Source organism: Lipophrys pholis (genome assembly GCF_963383615.2).
Source record: "Lipophrys pholis genome assembly, chromosome: 3".
Classification (NCBI taxonomy): Eukaryota; Metazoa; Chordata; class Actinopteri; order Blenniiformes; family Blenniidae; genus Lipophrys; species Lipophrys pholis.
Window position 1 is genome coordinate 36,973,479 of NC_137627.1, and position 23,603 is coordinate 36,997,081.

Genomic DNA, 23,603 nt, shown 5'->3' on the forward strand with positions numbered 1-23,603 from the left:
AATCCAACTTGGTGGTTTTATTTTGACAGTCAGCGTAATGACAATCCAACTTGGTGGTTTTATTTTGACAGTCAGCGTAATGACAATCCAACTTGGTGGTTTTATTTTGACAGTCAGCGTAAAAACAATCCAACTTGGTGGTTTTATTTTGACAGTCAGCGTAATGACAATCCAACTTGGTGGTTTTATTTTGACAGTCAGCGTAATGACAATCCAACTTGGTGGTTTTATTTTGACAGTCAGCGTAAAAACAATCCAACTTGGTGGTTTTATTTTGACAGTCTTTTATTTTGACAGTCAGCGTAATGACAATCCAACTTGGTGGTTTTATTTTGACAGTCAGCGTAAAAATAATCCAACTTGGTGGTTTTATTTTGACAGTCAGCGTAAAAACAATCCAACTTGGTGGTTTTATTTTGACAGTCAGCGTAATGACAATCCAACTTGGTGGTTTTATTTTGACAGTCAGCGTAATGACAATCCAACTTGGTGGTTTTATTTTGACAGTCAGCGTAAAAACAATCCAACTTGGTGGTTTTATTTTGACAGTCAGCGTGAAAACAAACCAACTTGGTGGTTTTATTTTGACAGTCAGCGTAAAAACAATCCATCTTGGTGGTTTTATTTTGAGAGTCAGCGTAATAACAATCCAACTTGCTCCTCCTCCTCCTGCTGCTGCTGCTGTTGCTCCTCCTACTCCTGCTGCTCCTCCTCCTCCTCCTGCTGCTGCTGCTCCTCCTGCTGCTGCTGTTGCTCCTCCTCCTCCTCCTCCTGCTGCTGCTCCTCCTACTCCTGCTGCTCCTCCTGCTGCTCCTCCTCCTCCTCCTCCTCCTGCTGCTGCTGCTCCTCCTACTCCTGCTGCTCCTCCTCCTCCTGCTGCTCCTCTTCATCGCCTCCCATTTTTTATGTCTTCTTCACTGGCGCCTTCGAGCAACTTGAGCTCTGAAACAAACTGTTTGTCTGGTTCCTGTTCAGGTCCGGGTCCAGGTCTGGGTCCAGGCCCAGTTCTTAGCCTCAAGCATAACCAGGAGGCCACAATCTGAGACTTGGTACAGACTGGTCCAGCAGGGATCCGGTCCAGCATGGATCTGGTCCACTTAGTGGATTAACAAATGAGTCATTTGTTTTTACAGAAAATCCAATAAAATTATAGTGTAAAGTTCCTGCCAGGAACAGCCTGGCCTGGACTCGAACCGACAGCCTGGACTCGAACCGACAGCCTGGCCTGGACTCGGACTGACAGCCTGGCCTGGACTCGGACTGACAGCCTGGCCTGGACTCGAACCGACAGCCTGGCCTGGACCGACAGCCTGGACTCGAACCGACAGCCTGGCCTGGACTCGGACCGACAGCCTGAGCTGGACTCGGACCGACAGCCTGGACTCGGACCGACAGCCTGGCCTGGACTCGGACCGACAGCCTGGACTCGGACCGACAGCCTGACCTGGACTCGGACCGACAGCCTGGCCTGGACTCGGACCGACAGCCTGACCTGGACTCGGACCGACAGCCTGGCCTGGACTCGGACCGACAGCCTGACCTGGACTCGGACCGACAGCCTGACCTGGACTCGAACCGACAGCCTGGCCTGGACTCGGACCGACAGCCTGGACTCGGACCGACAGCCTGACCTGGACTCGGACCGACAGCCTGGCCGGCCAGTTCGATGTTTAGTAAAGAAGCAACTGAAGCTTCGTCAAATCGACTGATTTCAAGTCATATTGAAACTAGGGATGACCCGGTACCGAAACCAATACTGGTACCGATACCAATATCGGTACCGATACAAATACTGGTACCAGTATTGGTGTCGATACCAGCACTGTTACCGATACCAATACTGTTACCGATACCAATACCAGTACCAGCATCAGTGCCGATACCAATACTGGTAGATACCAATACCAGTATCTGCACCAGTATCTGCACCGGTACCAACACCGGTACCGATACCAATACTGGTACCAATACCAATACCAGTATCTGTGCTGGTACCAATACTGACACAGGTGAAACGTTTTACTTCCTTAAATCGCTGAAGTTGAACAGTTTAAAGAATAATTATTACAACACCTGGTAGGATAGAGAGTGAACAGCAGCCGCGGTTCCACCGCAGTACGTTGCGGAGTGGGAGGACCAACTCTGTCTCACGGTCCACCACAGAAAGGACGGCGGGGTTGAGAACGACTCGGAGAACGTCCAGACAAGAACATGGAAGCTGCTGGAGGCCGTCCGAGTTGTTCTCTGTGACTCAGGTTAAACGTTCTCTTTGTGAACAGCAGCGCCCAGAACCTGGTGAACCTCCTCCTCCTGTTCCTGAGAGGAGGAGGTTCTCCTCCTGTTCCTGAGAGGAGGAGGTTCTCCTCCTGTTCCTGAGAGGAGGCGCTCCTCCTCCTGTTCCTGAGAGGAGGAGGTTCTCCTCCTGTTCCTGAGAGGAGGCGCTCCTCCTCCTGTTCCTGAGAGGAGGAGGTTCTCCTCCTGTTCCTGAGAGGAGGCGCTCCTCCTCCTGTTCCTGAGAGGAGGAGGTTCTCCTCCTGTTCCTGAGAGGAGGAGGCTCTCCTCCTGTTCCTGAGAGGAGGAGGTTCTCCTCCTGTTCCTGAGAGGAGGAGGTTCTCCTCCTGTTCCTGAGAGGAGGAGGTCCTGCTGAATCTCCTCCTCCAGCGGCGCATGTAAACACCTGACTGACCAATCAGCAGACGGCTGTGTTGTAGCTCCTCCTCCTCACAGACCCGTTCCTCGGTACCTCAACAGAGGGGGAGCAGAAAATCGTAGCCGGTGGTCGCAGGTTCTTTCCACAACTTTTCAGTCGGACCGCGTAAAAACCCGTCCTGCCCCGAGACGCTCCGGCACAGAAAGTGTGGTGGAACCGTGCCTAGAGAGTGAACGTGGAGTGAACGTGGAGTGAACGGAGAGTGAACGTGGAGTGAACGTGGAGTGAACGTGGAGTGAACGTGGAGTGAACGGAGAGTGAACGTGGAGTGAACGTGGAGTGAACTGAACTGAGAGTGAACGTGGAGTGAACGTGGAGTGAACGGAGTGCTGCTCTGCACAGCGACAGGAGGAAAATGTTCTCATCACTCTAGGACCTATAGCAACGTTAAGGTTTCTTTCAGCCAATGAGAGGCTCCGCAGGCTGCTGTGACATCACAGTGTCAGAATAAAGCTCCGTGGGACAAACAGCAGAAAAACACCGAACTCGTTCTGAAAACATGTTGATGTGCGGCGAGACGCCGTAAATACAAACCTGTCAGGCTAACAGGCTCGCAGGCTAACAGGCTAACCAGGCTAACAGGCTCGCAGGCTAACAGGCTAACCAGGCTAACAGGCTAACCAGGCTAACAGGCTCGCAGGCTAACAGGCTAACAGGCTAACAGGCTAACAGGCTAACCAAACTTACAGGCTAACGAAGAAAATAGGCTCCATCCTGTCAGACCATGTTGTACCAGCAGGTGGAGCAGTGAGTCATTTATGTCTCACGCCAACAGCAGGAGGAAGAAGAATCATCATCATCAGTATAAACAGACTCAGTGTATTCAGATCCTGAATTTTTCCCTTTTTGGTGTCTGGAGGTCAAAGGTCAACTGTTACAGGTCAAACTAATAAAAAAGTTCCTTTGGCAGCTTTCAGGTCAGCCTTTGTTGCCGTGGCAACACCAAGGCTGGATCCGTTTCCAGGGAAACAGCTTAGTCGCCATGGGCTTGGTCACATGTCACTCCAGAGGACGGCCCGGCGACTTTTATCCACGCTGACGACGAACTCGCCTGACGAAGACCAAGAGACGGCGCTGATGGACGAGCTGAGAGAGAGAGAGAGAGAGAGAGGGACAGAGAGAGAGAGAGAGAGAGAGAGAGAGAGAGAGAGAGAGAGACAGAGAGAGAGAGAGAGAAAGGGGGGACAAAGAGAGAGAGAGAGAGAGAGAGGGAGAGGGGGACAGAGAGAGAGAGGGAGGGAGAGAGAGAGAGAGAGAGAGAGAGAGAGGGAGAGGGGGACAGAGAGAGAGAGAGAGAGAGAGAGGGAGGGAGAGAGAGAGAGAGGGGGACAGAGAGAGAGAGAGAGAGAGAGAGGGAGAGAGAGAGAGAGAGAGAGAGGGAGGGACAGAGAGAGAAAGAGGGAGAGAGAGAGAGAGAGAGAGAGAGAGAGAGAGAGAGAGAGAGAGAGAGAGAGAGAGAGAGAGAGGGGACAGAGAGAGAGAGAGAGAGAGAGAGAGAGAGAGAGAGAGGAGAGAGAGAGAGAGAGGGAGGGACAGAGAGAGAAAGAGGGAGAGAGAGAGAGAGAGAGAGAGAGAGAGAGAGAGAGAGAGAGGGGACAGAGAGAGAGAGAGAGAGAGAGGGAGGGAGAGAGAGAGAGAGGGACAGAGAGAGAAAGAGGAGAGAGAGAGAGAGAGAGAGAGGGGGGGACAGAGAGAGAGAGAGAGAGAGAGAGAGAGAGAGGAAGAGAGAGAGAGAGAGAGAGAGAGAGAGAGAGAGAGAGAGAGAGAGAGAGAGAGAGAGAGAATCAAAACTTTTCCATATTTGATCAACAAAATTGAAACTAAACGTAAAAGAGAAACGAGTTGAAGCTCAAAGGAACAAAGATTCTAATGAGGTTTGACCTGATCTGAGAAATGATGACGACATGGACACCAACACTCCTCCACCCAGAGTCCAACCCTCCTCCACCCAGAGTCCAACCCTCCTCCACCCAGAGTCCAACCCTCCTCCACCCAGAGTCCAACCCTCCTCCACCCAGAGTCCAACCCTCCTCCACCCACAGCTCAACCCTCCTCCACCCAGAGTCCAACCCTCCTCCACCCAGAGTCCAACCCTCCTCCACCCACAGCTCAACCCTCCTCCACCCAGAGTCCAACCCTCCTCCACCCAGAGTCCAACCCTCCTCCACCCAGAGTCCAACCCTCCTCCACCCACAGCTCAACACTCCTCCACCCAGAGTCCAACCCTCCTCCACCCAGAGTCCAACCCTCCTCCACCCAGAGTCCAACACTCCTCCACCCAGAGTCCAACCCTCCTCCACCCAGGGTCCAACACTCCTCCACCCAATTCCTCCACCTAGGGTCCAACACTCCTCCACCCAGGGTCCAACACTCCTCCACCCAATTCCTCCACCTAGGGTCCAACACTCCTCCACCCAGGGTCCAACACTCCTCCACCCAATTCCTCCACCTAGGGCCCACCATCCTCCACTCAGAGTGTGGCTCAACCACAACCAGCTCCGGCTGACACCATCAGTGAGGACTGATGGATGCAGACTAACTTGTGCTAACGTACAGCGGATGCAGCTACAATTCCACAGGAACTCCTCAGTTCCTCAGGGAACCATCTTGGGTTCTCTCACAATTCTACACTGAAGCTGATTGGCTTCTGCCGGAGCGGCTGATTGGTCCACATTTCCGTACCTGTGTTTGTCGGGGAGGCGGGTCTCCAACGTTCCCAAGGAGACATTCCAGATGTAGACGGCACCATCTGCTGACCCCACCGCCACGTAACATCCGTCAGGACTGCAGAGAAAGCAGGAAACACATGCTAACAGGCGCCAACACAGCGGACTGCAGCTAGCTGACAGGCGCTAACACAGCGGACTGCAGCTAGCTGACAGGCGCCAACACAGCGGACTGCAGCTAGCTGACAGGCGCTAACACAGCGGACTGCAGCTAGCTGACAGGCGCCAACACAGCGGACTGCAGCTAGCTGACAGGCGCTAACACAGCGGACTGCAGCTAGCTGACAGGCGCCAACACAGCGGACTGCAGCTAGCTGACAGGCGCCAACACAGCGGACTGCAGCTAGCTGACAGGCGCCAACACAGCACACTGCAGCTAGCTGACAGGCGCCAACACAGCACACTGCAGCTAGCTGACAGGCGCCAACACAGCGGACTGCAGCTAGCTGACAGGCGCCAACACAGCACACTGCAGCTAGCTGACAGGCGCCAACACAGCACACTGCAGCTAGCTGACAGGCGCCAACACAGCGGACTGCAGCTAGCTGACAGGCGCCAACACAGCACACTGCAGCTAGCTGACAGGCGCCAACACAGCACACTGCAGCTAGCTGACAGGCGCCAACACAGCGGACTGCAGCTAGCTGACAGGCGCCAACACAGCGGACTGCAGCTAGCTTACAGGCGCCAACACAGCGGACTGCAGCTAGCTTACAGGCGCCAACACAGCGGACTGCAGCTAGCTTACAGGCGCCAACACAGCGGACTGCAGCTAGCTGACAGGCGCCAACACAGCACACTGCAGCTAGCTTACAGGCGCCAACACAGCGGACTGCAGCTAGCTTACAGGCGCCAACACAGCGGACTGCAGCTAGCTTACAGGCGCCAACACAGCGGACTGCAGCTAGCTGACAGGCGCCAACACAGCGGACTGCAGCTAGCTGACAGGCGCCAACACAGCGGACTGCAGCTAGCTGACAGGCGCCAACACAGCGGACTGCAGCTAGCTGACAGGCGCCAACACAGCGGACTGCAGCTAGCTGACAGGCGCCAACACAGCGGACTGCAGCTAGCTGACAGGCGCCAACACAGCGGACTGCAGCTAGCTGACAGGCGCCAACACAGCGGACTGCAGCTAGCTGACAGGCGATCCTTTGTTGATCAGACTCACCTGATCACCGCCTTCGTGCTGTCACTGCCACACGTGAAGCCCTCAGCCCTGTGACACACACACACACACACACACACACACACACACACACACACACACACACACACACACACACACACACACACACACACACACACACACACACACACACACACACACACACACACACACACACACACACACACACACACACACACACACACACACACACACACACACACACACACACACACACACACACACACACACAATAAAGTGAAAGTTGTTGATATGTAGACGAGACCTGAACTCGATCCAGGATGGAGGTTAACGCAGTAACAGACACAGTAACACACAATAATACACACAGTAACACACATAGTAACACATAGTAACACACACAGTAACACACAGTAACACACACAGTAACACACAATAATACACAGTAACACACAGAGTAATAAACACAATAATACACAGTAACACACACAGTAACACACACAGTAATACACAGTAACACACACAATAATACACAATAATACACAGTAACACACACAGTAATACACAGTAACACACAGTGACATGCACAATGATACACAGTAACACACACAGTAATACACATAGTAACACACAGTAATACACAGTAACACACACAGTAACACACACAATAATACACAATAATACACAGTAACACACAGAGTAATAAACACAATAATACACACAGTAACACACAGTAACACACACAATAACACACAATAATACACACAGTAACACACACAGTAACACACAGTAACACACACAATAATACACAATAATACACAGCAACACACAAAGCAATACACACAATAATACACAGTAACACACACAGTAACACACAGTGACATGCACAATAATACACAGTAACACACACAATAATACACAGTAACACACAGTAACACACAATAATACACACAGTAACACACAGTAACACACACAATAATACACAGTAACACACATAGTAACACACAATACACACAGTAACACACAGTAACAGACACAATAACACACACAGTAACACACAATAATACACACACTAACAGACACAATAATACACACAGTAACACACAGTGACATGCACAATAATACACAGTAGCACACAGTGACATGCACAATAATACACACAGTAACACACAGTGACATGCACAATAACACACAGTAACACACAGTAACAGACAATAATACACACAGTAACAGACACAATAATACACACAATAACACACAGTAACACACAGTAACACACACAATAATAAACAATAACACACAGTAACACACAATAATACACAGTAACACACATAGTAATACACACAGTAACACAAAGTAACACACATAGTAACACACACAATAATACACACAGTAACACACACAATAATACACAACACACACAGTAACACACAACAACACACACAGTAACACACAATAACACACACAGCAACACACAATAACACACATAGTAACATACACAGCAACACACAATAACACACAGTAACACACATAGTAACACACACAGCAACACACACAGTAATACACAATAACACACAGTAACACACAATACACACAGTAAGACACAGTAACACACAGTAACCCATAGTGACATGCACAATAATACACAATAACACACAGTAACACACAGTAACACACAGTAACACACACAGTAACACACAGTAACACACAATAATACACACAGTAACACACAGTAACACACACAATAATACACAGTAACACACATAGTAACACACAGTAACACACAGTAACCCATAGTGACATGCACAATAATACACAATAACACACAGTAACACACAGTAACACACACAGTAACACACAGTAACACACACAATAATACACAGTAACACACATAGTAACACACAGTAACACACAATAATACACACAGTAACACACAGTAACACACACAATAATACACACAGTAACACACACAATAATACACAGTAACACACATAGTAACACACAATACACACAGTAACAGACAATAATACACACAGTAACACACAATAACAGACACAATAATACACATAGTAACACACAATAACACACAATACACACAGTAACACACAGTAACAGACAATAACACACAACACACACAGTAACAGACAATAATACACACAGTAACACACAGTAACAGACACAATAATACACACAATAACACACAGTAACACACAGTGACATGCACAATAATACACACAGTAACAGACACAATAATACACACAATAACACACAGTAACACACATAGTAACACACACAATAATAAACAATAACACACAGTAACACACAATAATACACACAGTAACACACATAGTAATACACACAGTAACACAAAGTAACACACATAGTAACACACACAATAATACACACAGTAACACACAATAATACACACAGTAACACACATAGTAATACACACAGTAACACAAAGTAACACACACAGCAACACACATAGTAACACACAATAACACAGACAGTAACACACAGTAACACACAGTAACACACAGTAACCCATAGTGACATGCACAATAATACACAATAACACACAGTAACACACAATAACACACACAGTAACACACACAGTAACACACACAGTAACACACAGTAATACACACAGTAACCCATAGTGACATGCACAATAATACACAATAACACACAGTAACACACAATAACACACACAGTAACACACAGTAACACACACAATAACACAGACAGTAACACACACAGTAACACACACAGTAACACACATAGTAACACACGGTAACACACACAGTAACACACACAGTAACACACATAGTAACACACAGTAACACACACAGTAACACACACAGTAACACACACAATAACACACACAGTAACACACACAATAACACACACAGTAACACACAGTAACACACACAATAACACAGACAGTAACACACACAGTAACACACACAGTAACACACATAGTAACACACAGTAACACACACAGTAACACACACAGTAACACACACAGTAACACACACAGTAACACACAGTAACACACACACTAACACACAGTAACACACAGTAATACACACAGTAACACATAGTGACATGCACAATAATACACAATAACACACAGTAACACACAATAATACACACAGTAACACACACAATAACATAGACAGTAACACACACACTAACACACAGTAACACACACACTAACACACAGTAACACACAGTAACACACACAGTAACACACACAGTAACACACACTAACACACACAGTAACACACACAGTAACACACACAGTAACACACACAGTAACACACACACAGTAACACACACACACTAACACACAGTAACACACAGTAATACACACAGTAACACATAGTGACATGCACAATAATACACAATAACACACAATAATACACACAGTAACACACACAATAACATAGACAGTAACACACACAGCAACACACACAGTAACACACAGTAACACACACAGTAACACACACTAACACACACTAACACACACTAACACACACAGTAACACACAGTAACACACACTAACACACACAGTAACACACACACTAACACACACAGTAACACACATAGTAACACACAGTAACACACACAGTAACACACACAGTAACACACACAGTAACACACAGTAACACACACAGTAACACACACAGTAACACACAGTAACACACACACTAACACACAGTAATACACACAGTAACACATAGTGACATGCACAATAATACACAATAACACACAGTAACACACAATAATACACACAGTAACACACACAATAACATAGACAGTAACACACACAGCAACACACACAGTAACACACACAGTAACACACACAGTAACACACAGTAACACACACTGTAACACACACAGTAACACACACAGTAACACACACACTAACACACACAGCAACACACACTAACACACACAGTAACACACACACTAACACACACAGTAACACACAGTAACACACACAGTAACACACATAACACACACAATAACATAGACAGTAACACACATAACACACACAATAACATAGACAGTAACACACACAGTAACACACAGTAACACACACAGTAACACACACAGTAACACACAGTAACACACACAGTAACACACACAGTAACACACACAGTAACACACACAGTAACACACCTGAAGCTCCAGCGTGACAGGCTCCACCTCCTCAGGTCCTGCAGCTGCAGACAGTCGTCTCTGCAGCAGCTCAGCAGGAGGCGCTGGTCGACCCCCAGGTCCAGCGAGGTCACCTTCCCCATGGCAGGAAGCTCCAGGACGCAGCTCGCCGCCCTGCTGGGCGACAGCAGCTGGTCACCCACTCCCTCCAACCAGAGAGCAGCGTGACGTCACAGTCTGACACCGGCCAATCAGAGAGCAGCGTGACGTCACAGTCCAGCCATTATGGCCTGTGAATCATTTGCTTGGGGGGGTTCTGGGTCACACATATGTAATCAGATTACCAGTTGCGGCTGGCCAACAGAGGGCCAAGGCGCCGACCCCCCTGGGAACAGGGAGAAGAAATCCATCCATCCCTCCATCCCTCCATCCATCCCTCCATCCCTCCATCTCCTCCCTCTTCTCCGTTCCCGGGTGGTGGGGGTGTCAGTCTGAGCACCGTCACCCAGATCACACTGACCCATTAAGAACCTTCCTGCAGGTGGAGAGCCCACAGGAAGGTGGAGAGCCCACGGGAAGGTGGAGAGCCCACGTGAAGGTGGAGAGCCCACGTGAAGGTGGAGAGCCCACGGGAAGGTGGAGAGCCCACGGGAAGGTGGAGAGCCCACGGGAAGGTGGAGAGCCCACGGGAAGGTGGCGCCCGCCGTGGGACATGAACCCTCTACCTAGAGACTGAGAGTCTCATGCTCTACCTACTGAGCAGCCCGGGGGCGGGAGAAGAAATGTTTTAAATAAATAAACTAATAATGTTAAAAATGTTTTAGCCAACAAACTGAAGGATATTACATTAGTAATACTATGATCACGGTTTATATGGTGAAAATCTGACTGTTCACTCTGACTGTTCATCCTGACTGTTCACTCTGACTGTTCACTGTGACTGTTCACTGTGACTGTTCACTCTGACTGTTCACTCTGACTGTTCACTCTGACTGTTCATTCTGACTGTTCATTCTGACTGTTCATTCTGACTGTTCATTCCAGGACCAGGTTGTTCTGCTCTCAGCCTGACCTATGATGGTAGAACAACAGATTAGAACTCAGCTACTCCAGATAACAACATACAGCTTTCATGACTCACGTTGGCAACAGACGCCACTGACCAAACTGACCAATGGTGCTGAAGCCCAACCTGTTGTGGGGGTGTGGCCCCGCCCAGAAGAACAATGTCGAACCAGGGAGATTGGACTCTCTGCTGGTCCTCCTGCTGAGACCTTCAGGTCTTCCATGTGGCTCTTTACTTCCATTGATACATAAATGGTAGAACATATCATGTATAGGATCAAAGGACCCGGAGGAACCAGAGGGCTTAAGGCCGGGTTCTAACAGCACGAACACTGATGAACCATGTTCTTCACCTTCTACTGATCATCTTTAATAAACGATGTATTTACTCTCTCCAGTGTGTGTGTGTGTGTGTGTGTGTGTGTGTGTGTGTGTGTGTGTGTGTGTGTAAGCAGCCTGGACGATCCAGATCTCGCCTGGAGGAGGCGGGGCTTAGTCACGGTTTCACCAATGACTGATCAATATCAGCGACTGACAACCAATCAGTCGTTCGATGTTAAGACTTTGTTCTGGTTTTAACTCGCCGTCTCCCCCTGCTGGTTTGTTCTGGTTTCTACCAGACGTAGTGATGGAGACAACTATTGATTATTCACTCTGTCACCTCCCTAATTCGCTCCTCTAACATCAGATTATAGAGCATCTTCCTCCTCTAACACCAGATTATAGAGCATCTTCCTCACCTGCTGTCCCAGACTCTGATCTTGGAGTCATAGTGTCCACTGATGATGGAGTTCTCAGAGGAAACCAGGTCGCTGCAGTAGGACGTCACCTCCACCTGCTGCACACCTGTGAAGGGAAGTCAGGTGTTTAGTACACACACACACACACACACACACACACACACACACACACACACACACACACACACACACACACACACACACACACACACACACACACACACACACACACACACACACACACACACACACACACACACACACACACACACACACACACACACACACACACACACACACACACACACACACACACACACACTCACAAGCTGCTCTGTGCAGGTCCCACAGCCGGACGGTCCGATCAGCGCCCCCCGTCGCCACCTGGTGGAGACTGCAGAACCTGGCCGCTGTCACCTTCCTGCTGTGACCTGTGAGAGTCACCTGTACCGGAGGAACAGGTGAGAACAAGTGGAACAGGTGAGAACAGGTGAGAACAGGTGAGAACAGGTGGAACATGTGCGAACAGGTGGAACATGTGCGAACAAGTGGAACAGGTGAGAACAGGTGAGAACAGGTGAGAACAGGTGAGAACAGGTAACACCTGGGCTAACCTGAACCAGTTAGACAACATTCAGTTCAGGTGAGCTCAGAGCATAATGGAAAGGTTTGTCTGGTTACCTTGGGAAGGCAGTCATCGAGTTGCCATAGCAACGCTGACTTATCATACGATGCAGCGAGAACCCTCAAGCCCTGAAACAGAAACACTCAGGATTAACCTCCGTCGTCAACAAAACTCCAGCTTACATTAGCCCAGGTTTAAGTTAGCCCAGGTTTGAATCTGCCCAGGTTAAAGTTAGCCCAGGTTAAAGTTAGCCTTGAGTTGTTAGCTCAGGTTTGGCAAGGGTTATATAAGCTCAGATTTGAGTTAAGCCAGGTTTATGTTAGCCCAGGTTTGAGTTAGCTCAGGTTTAATTTAGCCATGATTGAGTTAACCTGGGTTTAGGTTAGTCCAGGTTTGAGTTAGCCTAGGTTTGGGTTAGCTCAGGTTTAATTTAGCCATGATTGAGTTAACCTGGGTTTAGGTTAGTCCAGGGTTGAGTTAGCTCAGGTTTAATTTAGCCATGATTGAGTTAACCTGGGTTTAGGTTAGTCCAGGTTTGAGTTAGCCAAGGTTTGGTCGCTCTGACCGTGTGGTCGAAGTCGATGCAGGTGATTCCCTCCGTGCTTCCGTCCAGCGTGGCTTTGTGAGTCAGCGAACCTGATGACATCATCAGTGAGGTCACAATATGTCTCAAGTGTGCTGCAGCCGATATTAATGCTAATGTTAACACTAATGATATTGTTAACACTAACGTTAACACCAACACCAATGATAACGTTTACACTAACACTAATGTTAACACCAACACGAATGATTAAGCGAACACTAATGATGTTTACACTAACACTAATGATAATGTTGACGCTAACACTAATGCTAATACTAATATTAATGCTAGTACTAATGTTAACACTAACACTATTGCTAAAATTGATGTCAACTCTAACAATAACGGCAACGTTAAAGCTATCAACAATGCTAACATTTCCGATAACGCTAATACCAATGTTAACACCAACACTAATGCTAACATTAATGCTAACGCTTATGCCAATGTTAACACTAATGTTAATGTTAAAGCTATCATTATGTTAACAGTAACACTAATGCTCACGCTAATACTAATGCTAACATTAAAGCGATCATTAATCTTAACATTAACGCGAACAATGAAACTAATGTTAACGCTAACACTAATGTTAATACTAATGCTAACCTGCTCGGACCTCCCACAGCTTCAGGAGCCGGTCAGTTCCTCCGGTGGCCACCAGGGCGGAGCTGCAGCTGAAACGCACTGCATTGATGCCTTGCTCATGAGCCTCCTGACAAACACACACACACACACACACACACACACACACACACACACACACACACACACACACACACACACACACACACACACACACACACACACACACACACACACACACACACACACTCCGTTACTGTGTGTGAGCAGCATTAATCAGTAGCAGTACTACTAGTTGTAGTCAGTAGTAGTCGTTGGCAGTAGTAGTCAGTAGTAGTACTTGGTAGTACCAGGACTTGTAGGGCTCTTGCAGGGACTCTGGATGAGTGACAGATCCTGACAGGAAACACGGGATCCTGGTGTGGGCTGCAGACTGAGTGGCCCCGCCTCTTTCTGCTGATGTCACACATTCATTCATAAAAACATAACAGCAGGCTGTGATTGGTGGAGAGCTGTGACATAAAAGAGACTCACTCAAAAAGTCCTTTAAAGGAGAAGAAAATCCTCGGAGACGTGACGGAGGCAGACCTGAAACACCCGACGCAGAACTACGTCAGTACTCCATCAGTACTCCATCACAAAATGCATCAGTACTACATCAGAACTACATCAGTGCTACATCACATCAGACCTATGTCAATACTACTTCAGAACTACATCAGTACTCCATCACAAAATGCATCAGTACTACATCAGAACTACATCAGTGCTACATCACATCAGACCTATGTCAGTACTAGGGATGGGAATCGTGCACCTTAAATGTGTTTGATTCTTCTTAACGATTCATTTCCAGCGCGACGTGAAGTCGCGCTGCGGTACGTAGCATGACGTAGCATGACGTAGCATGACGTAGCATGACGTCACACTGCGATGCAGAGCTCCTCCAACCAGGAGAAAAGATGGAGGAAGAAGGTCTGAAGTGGGAGACGATAAAGGACTAGATAATAGGAGACGGTGATACATGTTCTTCTCACCACGTCCTGAATCCACAGAGTCCACAGCCTGTCCCCACAGTCTGTCCTCACAGCCTGTCCTCACAGTCTGTCCTCACAGCCTGTCCTCACAGTCTGTCCCCACAGTCTGTCCTCACAGCCTGTCCTCACAGTCTGTCCTCACAGCCTGTCCTCACAGTCTGTCCTCACAGCCTGTCCTCACAGTCTGTCCCCACAGTCTGTCCTCACAGCCTGTCCTCACAGTCTGTCCTCACAGCCTGTCCTCACAGTCTGTCCCCACAGTCTGTCCTCACAGCCTGTCCTCACAGTCTGTCCTCACAGCCTGTCCTCACAGTCTGTCCCCACAGTCTGTCCTCACAGCCTGTCCCCACAGTCTGTCCTCACAGTCTGTCCTCTCAGCCACAAGGTCCAAGTTTAAATAAAAAAAGTCTCGGTTCAAATCCCGGCAGGAGCCTTTCTGTGTGGAGTTCTCATGTTCTCTCCATGTTCTCTCCTACTAAAGAGGGACTTTTAATAAATGAACTCCGTCAGTCTGTCCCGTGTGTGAATGTGTCCTCCAACGAGCCGACAGCATAGACATATGCTAGTAGATCTTTACTATAGTGTGAGCCCCTAGTTGTCACAGTAGTAAACGCTCTACTAGAGTATGTCTACTGTGTAGACATACACAATCTACTAGAGGTCTACTACTGTATGTCTATGTATTAGATCATTCTGTGTTGAATATCTCCTCACAAAAAGCACCAACACAACATGTAAACAGGATCCCTGCAGACCGAGAGAACGTTCCTCCTGCTACGTCACTTCCTCATTCCTCTCCAGGCTCCGCCCCCCAGAGAGGCTTCACTTGTCAACAGCACAAAATATGAAAAAGGGTAAATTCCAGGGGGCAAAGAAGGCAAATACACACTGACTGTTGTTTTTTAGAATTCAAGTTTCATGTTTGGAAAAAATTTAATTGTTCCTTCTGGTGCAGAAGATTGTAAAACTACTTTTTCCCTTCAAAACAAAACTCAGGAATCGTTAGAATTTATAAAATCTTATCAATTCCCACCCGAGTCAGTACTACGTCAGAACTATGTCAGTACTACATCAGAACTGCATCACATTAGAACTATGTCAGTACTGTGTCAGTACTACATTAGAACTGTGTCAGTACTACATCAGAACTACGTCAGAACTGTGTCAGTACTACATCAGAACTGTGTCAGTACTACATCAGAACTGCATCACATTAGAACTATGTCAGTACTGTGTCAGTACTACATTAGAACTGTGTCAGTACTACATCAGAACTACGTCAGAACTGTGTCAGTACTACATCAGAACTACAACAGTTTCTGTGTGTCCGTGACGCGTTCGAGTTCCACCTGAAGAGTCGGGTTCTCCGGCGCTCACTGGGTTCCTCCAGGAAGTCGTGTTGTGGAGACGTGGATCTCGATGTCGGAGCGCTCAACGAGCTGAAAGGACAAAACACTGATTAATACAAACCCTGGTACCATGACATCAGAGTAACATCATCATCAGCTGATCTCACCTGTCCACGTTGACCTTTGACCTGGCAGCAGACGGCTCCTTCCTCAGGTCACTTTCTCGAACTCTGAAACGAAAGAACGTTACAAAGGCGCAGTGTTGGGGTAAAATGATGCTGTTCTGGGGTACAAGAGCTGGTACCTCAGGGTGCAGTGGGGTAAGTCAGGGTAAATCGGAGTACCTTGGGGTAATTCGAGGTAACTTTGGGTAAATGAAGGTACCTGGAGCGGCGCTGGTTGTGGATGTTCATGCGGGCAGCTGCCTCCTTCTTCAGGTGGATTACGTTCTCCAGCAGGATTCCGCCTCTCAGGTTCTCCTCCCGCAGCCGAGATTCCGCCTCCTGCTGGCGCTGCAGCAGGGCGTCGTACTCCACCTTCAGCGCCCTGTTCTGCTGCTGCAGCCGCTCCACCCGTTCCTGCTGCGCCTGCCGCGCACCCAGCACACCCTGCAGCCGCTGCCCCTCCTCTGTCAGCCTGAGAGCGGAGTCACAGGGGTGTGTGTGTGTGTGTGTGTGTGTGTGTGTGTGTGTGTGTGTGTGTGTGTGTGTGTGTGTGTGTGTGTGTGTGTGTGTGTGTGTGTGTGTGTGTGTGTGTGTGTGTGTGTGTCTCACCTGGATTTTTGCTGGTCCAGAAAACATTGTTTGACTTTCAGCTGCTGCTGGAGTTCAACCACCTGATAGGCCAACTAGAAGCAGAGAGGAGGGGTGACTGACCGACCCACTAACTGACCAACTGGCCCATTAACTGACCAACTGACCCACTAACTGGCCAATTGAGCCCCTAACTGGCCCACTGACCCACTAACTGACCCACTGACCGACCCACTAACCAGCCCATTAAGCAACCCACTGACCCACTAAGTGGCCCACTGACCAACCCACTAAGTAACCCACTAACCGACCCATTAACTGGACAATTGAGCCACTAACTGACCCACTGACCCATTAACTGACGAACTGACCCACTAACTGACCGACTAACTGGCCAACTGAGCCACTAACCAACCCACGAACTGACTAACTGACCCACTAACCCACTCATCCACTAACCAACCCACTGACCCACTAACTGACCCAATAATGGACCCACTACCATAAACCATGAGAAACTACTATAAACCATGATAAACTACCATAAACCATGAGAAACTACCATAAACCCGGAGAAACTACCATAAACCATGAGAAACTACCATAAACCCGGAGAAACTACCATAAACTATGAGAAACTACTATAAACCATGAGAAACAACCAGAAACCATGAGAAACTACTATAAACCATGATAAACTACCAGAAACCATGATAAACTACCAGAAACCAGGAGAAACTACCAGAAACCAGGAGAAACTACCATAAACCATGATAAACGACCATAAACCAGGATAAACTACCATAAACCATGAGAAACGACCAAAAACCATGAGAAACTACCATAAACCATGATAAACTACCATAAACCAGGAGAAACTACCAGAAACCAGGAGAAACTACCATAAACCATGAGAAACTACTATAAACCATAGAAACTACCATAAACCAGGAGAAACTACCATAAACCATGAGGAACTACCATAAACCATGAGGAACTACCATAAACCATGAGAAACCACCATAAACCATGATAAACTACCATAAACCAGGAGAAACTACCATACACCATGATAAACTACCATACACCATGATAAACTACCATAAACCAGGAGAAACTACCATAAACCATGAGAAACTACCATAAACCATAGAAACTACCATAAACCAGGAGAAATTACCATAAACCATGATAAACTACCAGAAACCAGGAGAAACTACCAGAAACCAGGAGAAACTACCATAAACCATAGAAACTACCATAAACCATGAGGAACTACCATAAACCATGAGAAACTACCATACACCAGGAGAAACTACCATAAACCATGAGGAACTACCAGAAACCAGGAGAAACTACCAGAAACCAGGAGAAACTACCATAAACCATAGAAACTACCATAAACCATGAGGAACTACCATAAACCATGAGAAACTACCATACACCAGGAGAAACTACCATAAACCATGATAAACTACCATAAACCAGGAGAAACTACCATAAACCATAATAAACGACCATAAACCAGGAGAAACTACCAGAAACCAGGAGAAACTACCATAAACCATGATAAACTACTATAAACCATAGAAACTACCATAAACCAGGAGAAACTACCATAAACCATGAGGAACTACCAGAAACCAGGATAAACTACCAGAAACCATGATAAACTACCATAAACCATAGAAACTACGCTGCTACCAGGATGTTAAAGATGAAAACTGAGCTGGAGGATCAGAGGCTTCATGGTGCCTCTTCTTCTTTAATCTGACCAGAGAGAACCATCTAGAGAGAACCATCTAGAGAGAACCCTCCAGAGAGAACCCTCTAGAGAGAACCCTCCAGAGAGAACCATCCTGAGAGAACCATCCAGAGAGAACCATCCTGAGAGAACCATCTAGAGAGAACCATCTAGAGAGAACCATCTAGAGAGAACCATCTAGAGAGAACCCTCCAGAGAGAACCCTCCAGAGAGAACCATCTAGAGAGAACCATCCAGAGAGAACCATCTAGAGAGATCCCTCCAGAGAGAACCCTCTAGAGAGAACCATCCAGAGAGAACCCTCCAGAGAGAACCATCCAGAGAGAACCATCTAGAGAGAACCATCTGGAGAGAACCATCTAGAGAGATCCCTCCAGAGAGAACCCTCCAGAGAGAACCATCTAGAGAGAACCATCTGGAGAGAACCATCTAGAACGTGGACTGAGTGACCAGAGAGGAAAATAAGAAGAACGTGGGAACCAGATAATAAGTCGTTCCCTCAAATGAATGAAGCGAGGGAACCAGATCATTTCATCTCTGGATTGACGAAGGGAGAGGTCTGCATGAGCAGCAGGGGGCGCTCCGCTAGGAGACGCTCTACAGAACTTCTTTCTAATGAAGCCAGACTTCTGGTTCCTCAGGAACTACTAAACAAACTACAAACTACTGGAAATGAAAGTTGGAGTTTTTAGAGCTAAAATGAGCCTTTTAATGGCTTCATGTGAAAGAGAACTTTAATCAGAGTGGTTACCTAGGTTACCATGGAAACGGCTGGAGATCCTTTCTTCCTGCTAAAGAGGAGACATGAGAATGAGATCTTCTCTTTCTGGACCAAGGAGAGTTTAACTCGTCTGGACTTCACAGGTTTAGTTAGAAAACACCAGGATCTAATGTTCTCCGTGGAAACGAGGCTCTTAAAGCTGCAGAGCAGCAAATATGAGGGGATGGAGGCCACATTGGTGAGGGAAGGAGAGAGTAACTCTCTGTGTCCAGTTAGTAATCTGAGGTTACTAGTTAGTATCTCATTCCCACCTGTTATTATTATTATTATTCCTCTATGTCCACTCTGGGGCTCCATAGAGGAGCAACTCTTCATTCCAGGATCGACTCTATCAAAGTTCAGTCCTCCACCCTGTCCTTCCTTTGTTCAACTGCTATCATCAACACCATGGTGAGAGTTAACCACTGGTAAACAGCTAGTGGAGGTTAACTTTAACGTCAAGGTAACTAACCTGGTTAAAGTTAACCCAGTTTGAACAACAAGATAACACCTGGTTAAAGTTAACCCAGTTTGAACAACAAGATAACACCTGGTTAAAGTTAACCCAGTTTTGAACAACAAGATAACACCTGGTTAAAGTTAACCCAGTTTGAACAACAAGATAACTCCTGGTTAAAGTTAACCTAGTTTGAAACAAGATAACACCTGGTTAAAGTTAACATAGTTTGAACAACAAGATAACACCTGGTTAAAGTTAACCCAGTTTGAACAACAAGATAACACCTGGTTAAAGTTAACCCAGTTTTGAACAACAAGATAACACCTGGTTAAAGTTAACCCAGTTTGAACAACAAGATAACACCTGGTTAAAGTTAACCCAGTTTTGAACAACAAGATAACACCTGGTTAAAGTTAACCTAGTTTGGACAACAAGATAACTCCTGGTTAAAGTTAACCCAGTTTGAACCACAAGATAACAGTGCTGTTCAAGTTAACGGTCGGTTAAATGTATTTAACGGCTGGTTAAACGATAACCCAGTCTGGAACAACCGGGCCCTGGTTAGTTGCTCACCTCTCCGCTGGTTTTCTTCAGCAGGCGGTTCTGATGCAGAAGACACGTCAGCGAGCTGCTTTCAGCAAACCGACGTCTGGACACACAAAACAAGGTGGTTGGGGTGAGTTGGTGGTGATTCGGGGTGAGTTGGTGTACATTTAGAGTGAGTCGGGTGAGTTGGTGGTTAGTCGGGGTGAGTTTAGGGTGAGTTGGTGATTAGTCAGGGTGAGTTGGGGTAAATTTAGAGTGAGTCGGGGTAAATTTAGGGTGAGTTGGTGGTTAGTCAGGGAAAGTTTAGGGTGAGTTAGGGTGAATTTAGGGTGAGTCGGGGTAAATTTAGGGTGAGTTGCGGTGAGTTGGTGGTTAGTCAGGGCAAGTTTAGGGTGAGTTGGTGGTGAGTCAGGGTTAGTTTAATGTGAGTCGGGTTGAGACGGGGTGAGACAACGTGGGTTTAGGGTGAGGTTGGGTGAGTTGGTGGTTAGTCAGGGTTAGTTGGTGGTAAATCGGGGCGAGTTTAGGGTGAGTTGGTGGTGAGTCAGGGTGAGTTTAGGGTGAGTTGGTGGTGAGTCAGGGTGAGTTTAGGGTGAGTTGGTGGTGAGTCAGGGTGAGTTTAGGGTGAGTTGGTGGTAAATCGGGGTGAGTTTAGGGTGAGTTGGTGGTGAGTCAGGGTGAGTTTAGGGTGAGTTGGTGGTAAATCGGGGTGAGTTTAGGGCGAGTTGGTGGTGAGTTGGTGGTGAGTTTAGGGTGCGTTGGGGTGATTTGGTGGTAAATCGGGGTATGTTTAGGGTGAGTTGGTGGTGAGTCGGGATGAGTTTCGGGTGAGTCGGTGGTAAGTCAGGGTGAGTTTAGGGTGAGTTGGTGGTGAGTTGGTGATGAGTCGGGGCAAGTTTAGGGTGAGTTGGTGATGAGTCAGGGTTAGTTTAATGTGAGTCGGGTTGAGACGGGGTGAGACAGCGTGGGTTTAGGGTGAGGTGGGGTTGAGTTGGTGGTTAGTCAGGGCAAGTTTAGGGTTAGTTGGTGGTAAATCAGGGTGGGTTTAGGGTGAGTTGGTTGTGCGTTTAGGGTGAGTTGGGGTGATTTGGTGGTAAATCGGGGTGAGTTGGGGTGATTTGGTGGTAAATCGGGGTGAGTTTAGGGTGAGTTGGGATGAGTTTAGGGTGAGTTGGTGGTTAGTCAGGGTGAGTTTAGGGTGAGTCAGGGTGAGTCAGGGTGAGTTTAGGGTGTGAGTTTAGGGTTAGACGGGGTGAGTCACGGGTGAGTCGGGGTGAGTTTAGGGTGAGTTGGTGGTGAGTTTAGGGTTAGACGGGGTGAGTCACGGGTGAGTCGGGGTGAGTTTAGGGTGAGTTGGTGGTGAGTTTAGGGTGAGTTTGGGGTGAATCAGGGTGAGACGGGGTGAGTTGGGATAAGTTTAGGGTGGGTTGGTGGTGAGTCAGGGTGAGTTTGGGGTGAATCGGGGTGAGTTGGGGTTAGTTTAGGGTGAGTCAGGGTGACTCGGGGTGAGTTTAGGGTGAGACTGGATGAGTTTAGGGTGAGACTGGATGAGTTTAGGGTCAGTTAGGGTGACTCAGCTGTGAGTTTAGTGTGAGACAGGGTGAGTTTACAGTGAGAAACGGTGATTCTGGGGTGAGTTGGGGTGAGTTGGGGTCACCTGGAGGTGAAGTTCAGGACTCCAGATGTCAGACTGGTTCGTTCCAAAAGTCGAGAGTCTGAAAGAAAAGAATCACAGAAAACCATCAGAACCCGACCAGAATCTCTGAGACCTGAGCTGACCCCTCCCCCCACCCCGCCCGGATCTCATACAGAACCGGATCAGGTCCTGGAACATAGCATGTTGCTTCCGATCCCGGTATTTCAGCTGATGGACGATATGGTCCCTCCAGGCCTCCGTAGATCTCCGTGTCCCGATCTGGACCCCGGTCCCGGCTCTGGCAGTGTCGGCCGCTGCAGCGGACATGTTGGTCCGGGCGGTAGTCCTCCCACCGGGCGGTAGTCTTCTCGGTACCGGGCAGTAGTCCTCCCACCGGGCGGTAGTCTTCTCGGTACCGGGCAGTAGTCCTCTCACCAGGCGGTAGTCTTCTCGGTACCGGGCAGTAGTCCTCCCACCGGGCGGTAGTCTTCTCGGTACCGGGCAGTAGTCCTCCCACCGGGCGGTAGATCTTCCAGCGGGCGCTGCTCCCGGCGGACGGACTCTCCCTCCCGGCCTGCAGTCAGAGGAGGGTCCGGGGCGGGGCGGGGCTCCAGATGTTATTTACTTTTATTTTACTGTCGAACTTTTTTTTCCCCCGGAAGTTACCAGAGGGGGCGGGACTTAGACGGCCTGCAGCGAGCGAGCTGCGCACTACTTCCGGTTTGACGTTCGGAACCAGAGACATAAACACTATAGACGCCACGCAGCCTGTCTCCGCCCACCGCTCCGACACGTCAGAGCGGCCGCCATCTTGAGAGGGGCAAGTCTGCCCCGTCAGCCTAAACAAGTCTGTGTGACAGCGACGTGTTTTCTGAAGGAAACCAGGCAAATATACATTTACAGGACTGAAGAATCACTGCTCTCATTTTTAATCTATTGAATTA

The 23,603-nt window shown here is 47.9% G+C and overlaps 1 protein-coding gene across 2 annotated transcripts; it reads right to left on the reverse strand.

Annotated features, from left to right (window-relative positions):
• Positions 1 to 3,515: 3,515 nt before the first annotated feature.
• On the reverse strand, positions 3,516 to 23,360 carry atg16l2 (ATG16 autophagy related 16-like 2). Of its 2 annotated transcripts, none has more exons than XM_080459948.1 (18): positions 22,833 to 23,360; positions 22,681 to 22,738; positions 21,051 to 21,126; positions 17,514 to 17,587; positions 17,125 to 17,376; positions 16,908 to 16,970; positions 16,741 to 16,830; positions 14,889 to 14,942; positions 14,705 to 14,807; positions 14,379 to 14,484; positions 13,749 to 13,819; positions 13,240 to 13,311; positions 12,885 to 13,002; positions 12,559 to 12,664; positions 10,775 to 10,927; positions 6,608 to 6,655; positions 5,393 to 5,494; positions 3,516 to 3,796 (listed from the first exon to the last, which is right to left on the reverse strand). In XM_080459948.1, the coding sequence occupies exons 1-18, from the start codon at positions 22,984 to 22,986 to the stop codon at positions 3,703 to 3,705; spliced, it is 1,794 nt and encodes a 597-aa protein (XP_080316074.1). In that variant the 5' UTR covers positions 22,987 to 23,360; the 3' UTR covers positions 3,516 to 3,702. The 2 variants fall into 2 exon arrangements, with proteins under 2 accessions (XP_080316074.1, XP_080316073.1); XM_080459947.1 differs by having other exon boundaries at positions 14,705 to 14,810.
• Positions 23,361 to 23,603: the final 243 nt, after the last annotated feature.

Bases quoted from the DNA above. Each gene is read 5' to 3' on its own strand.
- atg16l2 (XM_080459947.1), bottom strand. From the start codon at position 22,986: ATGTCCGCTGCAGCGGCCGACACTGCCAGAGCCGGGACCGGGGTCCAG. The intron at 22,739-22,832 runs GTATGAGATCCG...CTTTTCTTTCAG, and splicing joins CCAGGACCTGATCCGGTTCT to ACTCTCGACTTTTGGAACGA. The intron at 13,003-13,239 runs GTAACCAGACAA...CCTCCGGTACAG, and splicing joins TCGATGACTGCCTTCCCAAG to GTGACTCTCACAGGTCACAG.